The 17175-nt window shown below is 36.8% G+C and overlaps 2 protein-coding genes across 3 annotated transcripts; both read left to right on the top strand.

The window, feature by feature from the left end:
• The first annotated feature begins 1859 nt into the window (after positions 1-1859).
• atp5mc1 (ATP synthase membrane subunit c locus 1) lies at positions 1860-4567 on the top strand. The gene is made up of 5 exons (XM_059551822.1): positions 1860-1990; positions 3270-3317; positions 3844-3918; positions 3993-4177; positions 4249-4567. The coding sequence occupies exons 2-5, from the start codon at positions 3279-3281 to the stop codon at positions 4361-4363; spliced, it is 414 nt and encodes a 137-aa protein (XP_059407805.1). The 5' UTR covers positions 1860-1990; positions 3270-3278; the 3' UTR covers positions 4364-4567.
• Positions 4568-5776: 1209 nt separating this feature from the next.
• Positions 5777-14159, top strand: ube2z (ubiquitin-conjugating enzyme E2Z). Of its 2 annotated transcripts, none has more exons than XM_059551810.1 (7): positions 5777-6424; positions 7955-8027; positions 9000-9187; positions 9489-9600; positions 9706-9818; positions 10913-11000; positions 12390-14159. In XM_059551810.1, exons 1-7 carry the CDS (start codon positions 6126-6128, stop codon positions 12564-12566), a joined length of 1050 nt encoding a protein of 349 aa, XP_059407793.1. In that variant the 5' UTR covers positions 5777-6125; the 3' UTR covers positions 12567-14159. The 2 variants fall into 2 exon arrangements, with proteins under 2 accessions (XP_059407793.1, XP_059407785.1); XM_059551802.1 differs by having other exon boundaries at positions 5779-6424; positions 10910-11000.
• Positions 14160-17175: the final 3016 nt, after the last annotated feature.

Genomic DNA, 17175 nt, shown 5'->3' with positions numbered 1-17175 from the left:
AAGAGATACATTATTCGAATGCTTGGCGAAAGAGATGCGTTTTTAATCTAGATTTAAACAGAGAGAGTGTGTCTGAACCCCGAACATTATCAGGAAGGCTATTCCAGAGTTTGGGAGCCAAATGTGAAAAAACTCTACCGCCTTTAGTGGACTTTGCTATCCTAGGAACTACCAAAAGTCCAGCGTTTTGTGACCTTAGGGAGCTTGATGGATTGTAGAGTGGTAGAAGGCTAGTTGGGTACACAGGAGCTAAACCATTAAGGGCCTTATAGGTAAGTAATGATAATTTGTAACTGATACGGAACTTTTTTAAGTGACGTGACATACGGCCAAGTATGGTGACCCATACTCAGAATTCGTGCTCTGCATTTAACCCATCCAAAGTGAACACACTTTGGATGGGTTACAAGCAGTTCTGCATCAGAAACAGATAACATGTTTCATAGTTTGGCAATGTTTCTAAGATGGAAGAATACAGTTTTTGTAACATGGGAAATTTGATTTTCAAAAGACAAGTTGCTGTCTAATATAACACCCAGATTTTTGACTGTAGAGGAAGTATCAGTGCATTCGTCTAGTTGCAAATTGTAATCTACAAGATTCTGTGTACTGTTTTTTGGTCCAATAATTAATATCTCCGTCTTATACGAATTTAATCCAATCTTTTACATTTTTAACACACTCTGTTAGCTTAGATAATTTAGAAGTTGAATCTGGTCTCGTTGAGATATATAGCTGAGTATCATCAGCATAACAGTGGAAACTAATCCAGTATTTTCTAATAATATTACCAAGGGGCAACATGTATATTGAAAATAGAAGGGGACCTAGGACGGATCCTTGTGGCACTCCATATTTTACTGGTGATAAATGAGATGACCCCCATTTCTATGAGTATGTCATGATCTGTGGTGTCGAACGCAGCACTAAGATCAAGTAAAACAAGAAATGAGATGCAGCCTTGATCTGAGGCAAAAAGCAGGTCATTTGTAATTTTAACAAGTGCAGTTTCTGTGCTATGGTGGGACCTGAAACCTGACTGAAATTCTTCATACAGATCATTTTTTTGCAGGAAGGAGCTCAATTGAGCATACACAACTTTTTCTAAAATAAGTTTGTATGAAGTTTTTGTTTTTGGAAAATCATAATATCTCTTATCTGTTTTATTTGAGCAGGAATGGGATAAACATAAAACAAATTCCATAATTTCCATCATGTTTGATGTGCTTGCAGATCGCAAGCATTTCTTAATTTCACTTCAGAATTTTTTGTTATACTTAATCTTTTGTTATATTTTTATATTCTCATAATATATATATATATATAGTTTTGTTTTTGCTTTTTTTTTTACCAAATTTACTCCATAATTTTACTCATTTAAAAATAGAACATATGTCACTACCTGTATACCTTAAAAGAAACAAGAAATAGCAAGGCGAAAAATAAAGCTTTATTTTTTTATTCTTTTAAAGCCTTAAATCTACTCTTGGAATAATTTGTAATTACTTGTTTATGGACGTGATTTTCTTATTGCTTATTTAATTTCTATTTATTTATTGTTTTCGTTTATTATTTTATTTGTTTTGATGTAATTGATATGTTATTGCCTTGTACGTTCTTTCTTTTCAAAGCTGCAATAAAAAAAAAAAAGAATCTACAAGGCGGGATTTCCACCCTGAGCAGCCAATAGAAACAGGGGACACGGGAAGCGATTCATGATCCATCACGGTTTTCTTTCTTAAATAATTTAAACCAATCAAAGAGAGGCCGCCTTCCTGACAGCGCACATGATTGGGTATGTTGTTTATATTGACATACCTTGCAGCCAATCAGAGGAGGCGGACGTGACCCTCTGCCCAATCACGAATGAGGACGTAGTTCCGAAGCTTATAAATGACAAGGTGACAGTTTTCACAGCGTTACTCGTTGCCTCTAAAATAGCTGCAATCTTGTCCCTGTAACCCCGGGCCTTGTGTGCTGTATCTAATAGGTGAGTTAGGTTTTCTCTGCGTTCGTCTAAAGATACATAATGGGCAGCTTTGCTTTTTTTAAGCTGTGAAAGTGTGCGGAAGTTGTTGATCCGGATCCGGTAACTGCGGTGCCATTCAGAGAAGCGCGATGCTAAAGCTCCGCTAGCCGCTTGTCAAAGTCATTTCATATGAATGAATGAATGAATCCGTTTGAGATTACATATTAGGACCTCAACACGTCGAGCAACCGGGAAGTAGCAAAAATGCTCCTTGGCTTCGAGATTTATATTGCTTTTTAAATGCACGCAGGCGTTCTTCACATATCGCTCGTGACACTTAAAAAATGTCTGACTCGCGCGCGGCCCTCAAGATCCTTTGCCCTGCCTCTGCGACTAAACCATGCACTTACATGCTTTATTATGCTACAATGAAGTGCAACTATAAATCATGTCCGTTTCATGTAGTAAGATGGTTTACATGCGTTTAAGTAAAAAAAAAAAAAAAAGTAAAAGCTATTGGTGACCTTCGCTCTCCAGCCTGTTCGCCTGAGCAGTTTCCAGACAAGTTCAACGCCTAAAGTTTGAGATTAGTAATCTTAGCAAAGATTATTAATGTCATTTCATACTTAAAAATGCATGGACCTTGTCCTCAGGCTGTTCAAAAGATTATCCATACTATGACCTGAAATGAGACCAAATAGACAACCTAGGGAACACTAAATAGCAAATATGTAATTAAATAAGACATGCATAAGAGAAAAATATTTAGTACAGAATTTATGGCTAGACTTATCCTGCTAGTGTCACAATGTGGACCGTTCAACAGGCTCTGCCTAAAAACCTCAGATTTGATGTCTTAAACTATCTCTCCAATCTGTACATCTTACTGTGGGTAAAAACTGGTATTACCGTAGTCAAACATCCAACCCATGACCTTTGTGCTGCCATGTTTGACCACTGACCTACAGGGGATGTGGTCTTGGGCTGAAGCTGCCTAGAATCCTTTGGTTGGATGTAAACCTATCCAAGCAGATCTAAACAAATGGTCTTTTGATTTTGTATGCTGATGAAATTGGGAAACTATTTAATATCTCATTTGCTTTCTCCGAATGGCATGGTCTTAAATTTAAGGTCTCGGTTGCTAAATTAGTTGTTTAAGTCTTGATTGCACACATCTCCTGTCTTTGTCGCCTTCCGTAAATAAATATCACTGTGTATGGAACACTACATTTCATGCCATGCTGTGTATGACACTAGTGTTTTTTTTTTACCTGTCTAACATCTCATTTCTTCTCCACAGGCTCCAAACATGTACGCGTGTGCCAAGTTTGTCACCTCACCTGCTGTGGTATGTATTGTCTCAACTACCGTCACACTCCATTGAGCATCTCAGAAAATGACCTTAATGCCACGGCTTTTTGGAGGCATGTTATGAGTATTGAGTAACTTCCATGGAAGTGTCAATTCTAATCATGCATTTAAAGGCTTGTTAAATTTAGGTTTATACATTTAGAATGAATTGAATTGAAAGAAGATGCTTTCATTCAAAGTGACTTGAAATAGAGGAACATAAGGAATTTTTAGCCTTATACAGTAGCCTAAATCATGCCAGGTGTATTCAGAAGCTAGTTTAAGAAAGGAGCTAGAGCAGTAAAGACATACCAACACATTGTTTTTTTTTTCCCTTCTCTGCAAGTGCATTGGTTTAAGTTTGTTAAAGATGATAACATTAATACAAGTTGGATCCTTGTACTCACTCGCGTAAAATATTTAAATCCGAAACATGCATTCTGTTCAGGTTTGTTAATAGAAAAACAACGCATATCATATTGACATTTAATTTAGTTCTCATTCTGAATTTGTTTCCCCCTCAGCTCCGTGGAGGATACAGGGTTTTGGCCCGGCCTGTTTCAGTGCTGTTCAACAGACCAGAAGCAAGAACTGAACAGGTTAAAAAAAGAAAGTCCCTTCCTTGTGTCTTGCAGCTTCTCTTGCACGTGCTTAGATCTCTTGCTCTTCTCAGGCTGCTCTGTTGCCAGTCAGTGAAGCAAGTCTTAATGTAACCCGGGGGTTCCAGACCAGCGCTGTATCCAGAGATATCGACACCGCGGCCAAGTTCATTGGTGCTGGTGCTGCCACGGTGGGTGTGGCCGGATCAGGAGCAGGAATCGGGACGGTGTTCGGCAGCCTCATTATTGGCTATGCCAGGTAATCAGCCTCTTGAACGGTTTATTTGTTATACACGTGGCTTGTCTAAATGGCTTTTTCTCCGTTTACAGGAACCCCTCCCTGAAACAGCAGCTCTTTTCCTATGCCATTTTGGGCTTCGCTTTGTCTGAGGCCATGGGTTTGTTCTGTCTGATGGTGGCGTTCCTCATCCTGTTCGCCATGTAATTTGGACGTCTTCTCTTCTCTCGCGGTCCGACTCCCTTGATCTGGAGACTGGACACACAGCTTCGGCCGTGGCTCCGCCATTCCAACAAAACTACAAGAAAGCTCTCCCTTTTTATGTTCCCCCCCGTACAGTTTTTCCTCTCTGAAAGTTTTATGTAAGAACAGACCTCACATAAGACCATCTGAATAAATGGTTGAAATCTGTTTGCAGTTGCTCTCGTTTTTCCGCTTTGAGGACGTAAGGTTGTTGAGGAAAGGTAGACTAGGCTGGTGTGTTTTAAAAATAATATTGGATTCGTGGAATGTTTATCAAAAAATTTACTTGAATATAACTTTGAGACAATCACAATTTTCTTTTACGGGTGAAATATCCCCTTAATAGCTCCTGATTAGTTTAATAAAATATTTAGCAATGCAAAAATACATGACCGATCATTGAGTTAAGTGATCGATCGATTAATCAACTGATTTTTGGTTTAAAGCTTCACTTATGTGTTTAATGCAAGTATGCTAATTTTAAGTAATGTTTATAGTCACAGCTATGCTATAATTAATTGTACTACTGTAAAACTAGTAACTCATTGTCATAAAAATCTTCTCAAAGCTTCTTTGTTTGAAGGACGTCCTAAATTTAGTTTCCAGAGAAGCAAATGTAGAAATGTTGGTAGCCAGGGTTACCTGCCATTTATTTTGTGGGCGCTCGGTACTGAAGTTATCCTCTCATATGATGAGCTTTCCAAACTATCATGAGCAAACCCTCTTTTCGTTAGGGCTATGAACCAAGAAGGGACTTCCTTAAAAATACCCAAGCCGAAAGATTTCGTCGATTCCGTTACATTAACGGTTCTTGAATGTAGTCCTTTTAAGTGAGATCAAAAACCTGCATCCCGACACATATAGTTTGATTCCCTAACGAAGGATTCTTATGAACTGATTCATTTTAATCAATCAAATATTCGAGCAACCGTTAGGCTAACCGAGACTTGTCATAGCTCTTGCATTTGATTGCTCTTCTGTTAGCTTTGATTGCTTCTATTGCCTTTATTTGGATAAAAGCCTCTGCTAAATGACAACATGTAACTCAAATCGAGCGCGACTAATGTGAACCGATTCTCTAACAAATGACTCGAACGCACTGATTCGTTTGAAATGAATCGGTAAGTAAATAGCGTTCGGACTCCCGTTACTTTTTAATGAACCAAACACTTACCAACTAATACGACTCATGAACCTCAAGTTACTGTTTTACTCAAAATGAACCAGTAATGGTCACTGTATAGCACCGTTTCATATAACAGTTTGACGTGTAGTTCAAAGACATATTATTTAGAGTTTTGTTAACCAGATAAATCCCGAGAGAATCGTTAGAATCCTGAATCTCCTGTAGGAGTGCACCGCTAGATGGCACTGTTTGCTTCTAAACGAGGAGGAAGTGAAGTGAGGAGACATGAAGCAGCGCTGATAAACAGGCCAGACGAAGAGAAACTACGTTTAGACTCAGTTACTCACCGATGCGACTGATAAACGTGTCTCTAAGCTCAGCTAACGTTCCTTCGGAAAACTGGTTAATATCGGCGCTGCTTTCGCCGTTAAGTTTGTTATCGTTGAGGTCTGAAAGGGGGAAAGAGGAGAGTATGTAGGAGTCATCTCTCTCTCTTTCTGCCCTCTTCCTCCTCCTCCTCCACTTGACTCCGAGCGAGGAGAAACAGAAACTACATTGTGAACGGACTGATCTGACAGCGTCTCGCTCCGTTCATCGACGATGGCGGATAGCGTCGGGGAGCAGGCCAACGGGTCTGTGGGGGCGCAGCTGTCCGCGAGTTTGGGTAATTCCCTCCCGGGACACTCTTCAGCCTCGCCGCCTCCGGCAGACACCGGTCTGCTCGAGCCCTCGGTGCCCGTGGTGGCCTTTCCTCCGTCCCTGCCAACCGGTGTCGTGTCAGGGGTCCCGGCCGGAGCGGGCCTCCTGTCCCAAATCCACGCCACCTCCTGGGATCCCACGCTGAGCACCGACTGGGACAACGAGAAGGCGTCCCAGCAGTGCATCCTCCGGATAAAAAGGTAACGTTAACACTGGGCTGTCATGTAGAGCTATATCTGTTTTGGGAAATGTAAGACATCTTTAAGTTAAGCAGCGTGACATTTGCATTGTTTGTTTGTTTACTTTACAGTCTAAACCTATGCTGAAGGAAGTAGAGAGTGTGTGTGTGTGTCCCGAAGCCTGATTAAAAACAGACTCCAGATTTAACACAACTAACCGTTTTAACTGCTTTTGATTCTCGGCACATTATATATGTGGCCCTGGACTACAAAACCATCGTAAGGGTACATGTTTTTGTAATTGAGATAATCTGAAATCTGAATAAACGATTCACCATTGATGTAAATAAACCATTAAGAGAACATAAACCATTGATGTCTGATTTGTTAGGATAGGATAATATTTGGCCGAGATGCAACTGTTTGAACATCTAGAATGAGGTGAGGTGCAAAAAAGGGAAAAAATCAAAATATTGAGATAATCGCATTTAAAGTTGTCCAGATTAAGTTCTTAGCAATGTATATAATCAAAAAAATTTATATATTTACAGTAGGAAATTTACAAAATATCTTCATGGAACATGATCTGCACTTAATATCCTAATGATTTTTGTTATAAAAAGAAAAATCAATAATTTTGAGCCATTCAATGTATTGTTGGCTATTGCTACAAATATAACTGTGCTACTTAAGACTACTTGTGGTGCAGGGTCGCATGCATATATATATATATATATATATATATTGTGTGCACACACACTTTATATATTTATTTTATATAAAGTATTATATAAATTCAGTTTTTGAACTATTATTATTACATTTTCATCTTAGGTATGTATTTCTTTCTTTGAGAATTGATGCCTGCTGCACAAAATTAACTATTTATTGTATATTGATTTGAATATTTATGCAAATGTTTATTATATGTATTTTTTATTTCATATATATATGTTTATCATGTTGCATATCATTGCTCTTTTGTTGATTTTGATTGCTTCCATTGCCCTCATTTGTAAGTCCCTCTGGATAAAAGTGTCTACTAAATGTAATGTAAACATAATGAATATTGTTATTTTTTGATTGGTACCTTTCTTTAGAAAACCACCAAATAATGGCATTTATCAGTAGAACAGGGAACTTTTTAAGTAGAAAAGATAATTTAATATCTGTAAAATATTGCTCAAGTAACCAGGCATCCCCTACTCTCCTGGCATGCTGAAACATTCTCCAGCCACATGTTGCAACCAGATTCATCTATCATAGGCGACTGTATTTACAAGACACAGTGTTGCCACTCTAGGGAATTATCACTTGGCAGTGACTTTGTCCTGGGCATGAAGTGATCGATGTCCCTGGAGGACTAATAATGGAGATGTGGACACAAGACGAAGGCACTCGATGACACTGAGGCCGTTATGTTCATGTGAAGTGTGTCTCTTTAATCCAGGCATTCAGTGATCTGATGGTTTTCTCGGTAGGGTATTTCTGTGAGCTCTGCTTCCTCCTCATTTCGTCTTCTCATACCCTGCTCTTCTGTCCTTCGTTTAGAGACATTATGTCCATTTATAAAGAGCCTCCTCCAGGAATGTTTGTGGTTCCTGATCCTCATGACATGACCAAGGTAAGCATCGGCACACTTTACCCTCACACTTCACATGGTGATATTTCTGCTCCCTCGATCCTTCCTTCTATAGTTTTATTCTTACTAAACAATGAAGGCATTAATTGCATGTGTACAGTTAAAGTATTAGGTTACATGGACGATACTTTTACAGTTTTATCATTCTAGATTAATGTTAATTACAAAATGCACACTAGTAAAGTTCAGGGTCAGTATGATTTTTCTTTCTTTCTTTCTGAAAGAAGTTAATACTTTTATTCAGCTTGGATGCCTTAAATTGATCAAAAGTGACCGTGAAGACATACATTGTTACAAAAATATGTTTCAAACAACTGCGGTTCAGTTCGTCAAAGAGATTCTGAAAAAAACCTAGCATTTCTTAAACACCAAGTTAGCATTTACAGGGATTTCTGAAGGATCGCATGACACTGAAAACTGAGGAAATAACTCATGAAAATTCAGTTTAGCCACCACCGGAATAATTATACAGTATTTTTAAACTAGAAAGTTATTTTTGAACTATAAAATCGTATAATATTACTGTTTTACTGCATGTTTGATCAAATAAATACAACCTTGGTAAGCATAAGAAGGCTTCTTTTAAAAACATTAAAATATTAAACTGACCCCAAACTTCTAAACCAGCTCCAACCCAAACCATGTAGTTTTTAAATAAGCCTAAATGATTAGATTAGCTGGATCAGCTGTGTTTAATTAGGGTCGGAGCTAAACTCTGCCTGGCTGCAGCCCTTATTTTCTGTTTGCATTTTGTATTAATGGTTTTAACATTTTATGTACAAGCATGCATTAACTAAGAACAATTAAAATTAAATTAATTAAATTAAATTAAAATATAAAATTAGCATTAACCTTAATGAACAAATGCTGAAAGTATTGAGTGATGTTGTAGTAAGTCATGGAAATGGCTGCAGTGGTTTGGAATAAGCCGTCCTCCTCCTCGTGTCTCCACAGATTCACGCCCTCATCACCGGCCCCTTCGACACACCATATGAGGGAGGCTTCTTCCTCTTCCTGTTCCGCTGTCCCCCTGACTATCCCATCCACCCTCCACGGGTCAAACTGATCACTACCGGCCACAACACCGTTCGATTCAACCCCAACTTCTACCGCAACGGCAAAGTCTGCCTCAGCATCCTTGGGTAAGGATGATTTATTTTTGTGATTGGAGTCACGCATGTATTTTACCTGACCACTTTAAGTTCCCAAACTGAGGTCTGCTTACACCAAGGACAATATGTTTTAATATTTTTAATTCTAATTCTGTGACAATAGAGTCCACCGCACATCCATAATGAAAACGAGACATGATCATTATTGTAGAAATCACTGCGTTTTTGCTTTTTTTGTCTGTGAATGAATGATAATAGTATAGTTAACAGTTATAGCTAGCTTTATCGTCCTTGTTGTGATCCTGTTTTTGATCGCGGTTTCTTTCCACAGCACTTGGACTGGTCCAGCGTGGAGTCCCGCCCAGAGCATCTCCTCTGTTCTTATCTCCATACAGTCCCTAATGACAGAGAACCCTTACCACAATGAGCCAGGCTTTGAGCAGGTACTACAGCTCCCACAATGCATTCTTAGTATCTAAAGCCTTGATGTGGCACTCCTGTAATCTGTGATTTATTCTGAACACTGTGAATGCTCATCTGTTTGCTAGGAAAGGCATCCAGGAGACAGCAAGAACTATAATGAGTGTATCCGCCACGAGACCATGCGAGTTGCAGTGTGTGATATGCTAGAGGGCAAAGTGTCGTGTCCCGAGGCCTTGTGGTGAGTGATTATCCCTTGAACATTTTGCATAATCAGGGTTATTTTTAAAGCACTTGTAGTCCACACCAAACCTCTCGAAGTATTGTTGTTAGTGATGCACCAAAATTTAGCAACCAATCATTTTCGTCCAAAACTGCCATTTTCAGTTTCTGCGTTTCGACAAGTTATTGACTGTGTGAGTGTCTATTTTTGTGCTAGTGCCAGATTAATAATATTGATTTCTCACTGTTAATGGATAGCTTTCAAATTCTTTAAATTTTCTCATAGAATACAAAAAGAAATCTGCCGCTTTTTGATGTAAAGTAACAGATGGCTGTAGGCACATGAATGGATCATCTCTTCCGCTTTACTAGCACAAAATAAACATTCATAAACATCAGATGGTATGTTGAAGGAAACTGAAATTTACTGTAAGTAATCATTCGGTGAGTGTTTCAGCAGCCAAAAATGTGTCAGTAAAACTGTTTACAATGTTACACTTACCTCAGGAAAGACATTCAATGTCTATAAACTGGTTAGTCAGCTAAAAACTGAATAGAGAGAAGAGGAGCATTTTGATAGATAAATAAATACTTAAATAAATATTCATAAACCTGTTGTCTTCATTAGTTAATGTATGTTTGAATAAAGCTGTCATGAAAACAAGTTTTCATTACAGCCACCATTAGCATGGTTATATTTCAACAACAAGTTGGAGTGGAAACATAATTCTGTGATAAAGAAGTGGACATGTAGTTTAAATATTTGTGCAACTTTTTTTATTTGAATGTTTCTTCAATTTTTTTAATAGCTTTTTTTTTTTTTTTTTTATGTTTTCGGCTAAATTAAACTGTTAATTCCTTTCCCTGGGGCTCAGTGGTAGAGCATTGCATTAGCAGCTCCAAAGGTTGTGGGTTCAATTCCCAGGGAACACACATACTGGTAAAAAATAAATGTATAGCTTGAATGCACTGTAAGTCACTTTGGATAAAAGCGTCTGCTAAATGCATTGTCAATGTAATTTTTGGTGTCATTGTTTCTGTAAAAAAAAGTGCATTGATTATTACTCTTTACTGAACACCCTTATAAAGAGCATTGTTTTTCCATACTAGCAGCGTGATGGAGAAATCCTTCCTGGAGTACTATGATTTCTATGAGGGGGTCTGCAAAGAACGTCTGCATCTCCAAGGACAGAACATGCAGGTGATGACTGTTTGCAAATCTGCTTTGCTACTTTTCCCACCGTGCCTTATTATTTGTCATTTTAATTGTCATCCTAACATTGGAAGTATAACCTTATGCAAGCGCTGAGCATTGTGACATTCCAAACATTCCTGTTCGCTGCGGTGAGTCAAAGAATCTGACGTCCTACCACACCTCGGAGCGCTGAGCAGAGCTGAGCCCAATCACTCCGCGCAGCTTCTGTTCGCCAGCAGCCGGTTCTGTGGGATCCACAGAGTTGTTATTGTCCGCAAGTCACGCTATGAATCAGTTTTCAGGAATTTTGTAGTCGTGCCGCACCGAGCTGTTGTTCAGCTGCTGATTGAATTTTATTGTCTTTGTGTGATTTGCTCTTACCTTTTCTATAGTGTTATGATATTGTATAATCTGTTTAAATGAACTATTATAGATCAGTGATTGTAACTTGTTTACATTTTATTGCTTTCTTATGCTCATCCTGACTGCACACAAATACAGTAAAAACAACTGATTTCAGTAAAAAAAAAAAAAAAAAAAAAAAAAAAATATATATATATATATATATATATATATATATATGCATATGCATATGCATATATATATATATATATATATATATATATATATATATATATATATATATATATATATATATATATATATATATGCATATATATATATATATATATATATATATATGCATATATATATATATATATATATGCATATATATATATATATATATATGCATATATATATATATATATATATGCATATATATATATATATATATATGCATATATATATATATATATATATGCATATGCATATATATATATATATATGCATATGCATATGCATATATATATATATATATATATATATATATATATATGCATATATATATATATATATATATATATATATATGCATATATGCATATATATATATATATATATATATATATATATGCATATATATATATATATATATATATATATGCATATATGCAAAGCTAAATTTCCAGTCTTCAGTATCACATGTACTTCAGAAAAATATTGTATTGTGCTCTTAATACTTGACCACTTTTAGTTCTGACAGATACATTTCTTCAGGATAAAAAAAAAAAAAAAAAATTCAAAAGAAAATAGAAATCTGTCATAACCTTGTAGATGTGATAAGTTTCTTTCAAAGGAAATGAAATACTGCCAAACTTTTGAATGGGGGTGTATATATTATTATATAACAGATTATTAATTTTTAGCTTGCCTTTTTTTTTTTTTGGTTGATTTTTATCCGTTTTGGTACTTGGCACCTTAGTTTGGTTAAATATCCTAAATGCCCTGTTCCTTCCTTTTTGTTTTTTTTTCCCTTTTTTTTTTGTTCTTGCAGGATCCTTTTGGGGAGAAGAGAGGTCGTTTTGACTACCAGGGTCTGTTGACCCGTCTCAGAGCCATCCAGAGGCGCTTGCGGGAAAAGTGCCCGCCAGAGGAGCACGACGGTGACTCTGACTCAGACACCAGCTCCTCCGGGACCGATCCGGACAGTCAGGGCAGCTCACAGCCTTAGAGTGCCCTCTCTTGGGGTGCGAAGCCAGCAAGGTTAGACCGTTCCCCTTTACCTGCAGCTCCGGACGCCTCTCAAGCGAGCACAGATACAAGGAGGGCTGAAATACCAGATGACCGAGTTTCTGTCTCATCCGATTGGTTAATATTTTTCCTCTTGCTCCTTGTGTGCTGGCCAATGACTGCCTTTTGTTTTTCTCTTCTTTTTTTTGCCTCTAATGGAGGAGAGGTTCAGTCCAGAGGGGGAATGAGGTGTATAGATTTATGTGTGCTTGTGTACATTTGTAAGTAACAAAAAAAGATGTATACGCCAGTCATCACAGCCTCAGCTTTTTGAGTGCATGTTTCTCTGACCCTTCCTGCATCCAGTGTAGAGGTAACAGAAAACAACAAGTCGAAGAATTGATGATGATGATGATGATTAAAATTACTCTTAAAACAAACCGGTTTACTTGCAAATACACACTTAGTTCCTAAAACATAATTTCACTCACTAAATCGTTTAAAACATAAATTGAGATACAAATTGATAATGAATTGAATACCACACTTTAAGACTGATGCAACTTTAAAAAAATAAGTATATGTAACTGTTCATAGAGAAGTTTTATTTTAATGCTCTTAAATGCTGTTGAACTGGTGAAAGCATCAGCAGCCGGCCGAGCCCTTATGGGAACGGTTGCCTTTTGAGTGTCGTCGATTTTTTTGGAAATCGTTTCGTTTGGTGAACTTCGATCTGTCTCTAATTGTGAAGCTTTTGAGTGTCAAATGAGACCTCTTTTCTGTTATTGTTCTGGGAATAACCTTGAATTTCCAACAAACTAGAAACTAACTTTTGCTCCCTATTCTTGGTTATTTTACTTGTAATTCTTAGACAGCAATTCCACTCCAGCCTCCGCTCAAAGTGTCCCTTGACACTGCTACAAATGTCCTTCTCTTTACCGGGGATACTGTGCCACTGGTGTCCTCATATGCAACAGGATGAAGCTGCCTCGTACGGATTGGAGAAACTGTTACTTGACACCATGGTTCACGACTATCTATGCTCCTAAATATTTAGCAAAAATCTATTGCAATCCATCCCTTTAAATAGCAAGCATATAGTTTTCCACAGCATGCTAAACACAACAAGACTGGCAGCCTTTAGTATTTTTTATACATGTTATATAATGCATATACAATTATAATGCATTTTATTTATGGACAAGCATATGGTCTTCTATTAAGTGAACCACAAAACAACTCCTTTAACAAAGTTTTGCATTCTCCAGCGGGTCCCAAGTACAGTTCAAAGGTTTTGCATGTGCTATCATTTTGATGCAGTTGATCTCTCTGAAGTGTGAGAGAATATATTCTGGTCTAGGACATTATATTTTGTTAGGTTGCTTAATTTGTTTGGTTTGAATGAACAGTTTGACTCCAGTCTCTGTTTCTCTTCTAGAACGCCCTGCAACAGGAAACCGTTCCCTGACTATGAGTTTGACTTTGTGATGTACTAACGCTTTTCCCTTGTTAGCAAAATGAATTATGTGAATAATTAATGTATCGATCTGTTGCAACTGTAATAAGAAAAAATATATAAATCTGATTCTGAGTACTTGTGCCTCTCTTTGATTTCATTTGTTTTGTCAACTTACTATTTTAATCATGCAAAATTGCAGGGGCAGTGAGAGTGTATTTTTGAAGTTCACATGTTGATTTTATGCATTTTTATAAGATAGGTCCAAAGTTGAGATATATATATATATATATATATATATATATATATATATATTTGCATGTCTATTTCCAGAAATTTTATGAGAAGATGTTTAGAAAGTAAATGCATTCGGTTTTCTAACACATTTGGTTGTATGTTGCATCATCTTAATCTACAAAAGTACCAAACTTTAAACATTTATGAATTATGTAAAACATGCTTAATAAAACGGGTTAGAAATTACCACTTTTATAGATTTTATACAGGGTTTGCCAAAAAATAAAATACAAATCTTTTTGATAATAGAGTTCATATATTTCTAAAACATCCTGGACTGTAGAGTGTAGCTTTTGTCACCACAGGCCTTGAGCCAACTGTGTTATGATGAAGAAAACTGTAAATCAGTGTGAAACTGGAATTGCCATTGTTCACGCTGGTTAAGGAAATGTTCAGCTAAAACTAGCTAAAACATCTTAAAGTAACATCCCCTAACTAAACACTTCACTCTTAAAAACAACCGTGAGCACAGAAGTACTAGCCTAACAAACACATCGATAAGCGCCACAGAAAAGGGTATGACAAATATGCCACAGATATCACAACTTTAACTTCTGCTTTAACTTTTAACTTACTCTTTTTTTTTTTTTTGTCTGTGCCCTCCTGGGTCAACTGTTGTAGTTGAAGCAAACTGATCTCAAACACGAATCTTGAAAGTGCACATAACTGAAGAGATTTGTAGTAAAATGTGATCTAGCAAGCATCCGTGAAGAATTGTAGATCTTGAAGGAACTGCCATACATGTACCTCATCTGGTAAATGTTAAAAGATTATTAGTTCTAAAGCTATCTTTGAAAACGGAAACGCTTTGTATTTCTACATGACTCGGTTATAAGAAAACATGGACCCTTCATGCTTTCGGGTATTCATTAGAATTGGAGTTATAAACTAGTTTCTCTTCATTTCCACATATGCTGTCACTACAACATTTAGGCCTATTCTGAATTATAGCCTATCTTTTGCCTACATACACCATTAATATAACAAGTAATCATAAGTCGATGGGGTATATTTTTTTGTAATAAAAACACATTTGTATGGGTCAGAATTATAGATTTTTCTTTCATGCAAAACAATCATTAGGATATTAAAGATCATGTTCCATGAAGATATTATGTAAATTTCCTACCGTAAATATATCAAAACCTAATTTTTGCTTAGTAATATGCATTGCTAAGAATTCATTTGGACAACTTTAAAGGTGATTTAGAATTTAGATTTCTTTCTGCACCCTCAGATTCCAGATTTTTAAATAGTTGTATCTCAGCCAAATATTGTCTGATCCTAATAAACCATACATCAAAGCAAAGCTTATTTATTGAACTTTCAGATGATGTATATATGTACAAATTGACCCTTAAGAGTGGTTTTGTGGTCAGTGGAGCGCCTTTGTCTTTGATCAACTTGAAAGTTGACGTTTCGTGACGTCACGACATCTATCACGACATCCTGCGTAAATTCATCAGAAAACAACTAACCAAAGTAACCAACAGGCTAAAACAACGAGACCATGCAGAGCAGCACAAAAGTTGAGCATGACAACAAATAACTCAAACCGAGGAAACCTCGAATTTAGGTCATCAACAGCCTGTTCTGTTTAAAAGGAAGTAATCAGAGGAAAGGTTAGATGTTGAACAGATGAAAATTGTTTCTCAGTGGTCTTTATATGCTTCGTAATTTAAAGAAGAAGGCATTTAATTCATGGTGCGGTATGATGGTGTTATCTAAACTACAAAATTGTTATAAGGCTATAACTGAAAACGGCACAATTATGAACAATTTGAGTTTCACTCACCTTCATTCATTTATCAGAACGATTTGTTTTCTATGAGACATTACTTCAGAACAGTCACTTGATTGACTCAGATTCGATTTGACTTTGGTTTTTCGTTATAGCAAACTGTTTATTTAATTCAGACGATTATTACAAAGAGCTAAACATCTTGGTCGCTGTAACAGACTGACTTTGCATCTTTAAATCATTTTAATTACTCGTTACACACGCAGAACAGAGTTTCATAATTCGATTGGTCTTGTTTACGGTCTGGGTTGGTATAAACTAATGCAACTTTTTTATAACTTGCAATGTATTTCATTTAGTGTGCCATTTTAAGCGTTTTTCGTCTTTGTTATGTGTTTTCTTTACACGTGCTGGTAGTAAATATCAATCTTAGCTATTGGTAAAATATGCATAATCTAATTTGTAGCTATGCTGGAAAATTATAGGATACGAATTAAGCACACAGTGTTAACACGACATTTTGTTTTATTTTGTTGCGCTGTTTTCCAGTTTCGTCGCGTTGAAAATCCCTATAAATGTAGGCTATAGAAAATCTTTAAAGCTATGTCTTTGTCGGTAAGCACTGGTGCACTTGACCAAATCAATTAAATCAATGCAGCCTGCACGAGCTTTTGAGTATCAGTCATGTGTGACTCTGTTGCAACATACCTGTCACATCCAAGTGACACATCACGACTGAAACGTCTGGTAAACAACACAGTCTTCATGTCCCACGTGACATCAATCTGGCAGAAGCTTCGAGTAAACGAAATTCATTATGGTTTGTAACCTAGGACCTATACAATCTTGATCAATCTTTATGGAATTTGCTCCCACAATAATATGAAAATGTCACTATGTTCGCTTGCATTCTGATATTAGATCTTATCCGTCTCGTAAATGATTTCAGTTAATGGAGCTTCATATGGTGCATGTAATCATCTGCCAGAAATATATGATAATATGCAAGTTAAAATGTACTTAAAGTGAACAAACGTGCGTCTGAGTTCCTCTGAACATGCATTATCTCAACATGCCCGCTTGGTGGAAGCAGCCACAAGGCATGATATACTTAAA

Source organism: Carassius carassius, chromosome 1 (genome assembly GCF_963082965.1).
Source record: "Carassius carassius chromosome 1, fCarCar2.1, whole genome shotgun sequence".
Lineage (NCBI taxonomy): Eukaryota > Metazoa > Chordata > Actinopteri > Cypriniformes > Cyprinidae > Carassius > Carassius carassius.
Note: the sequence above shows the minus strand (reverse complement) of the source record. Positions and strands in the feature narration are given on the sequence as shown.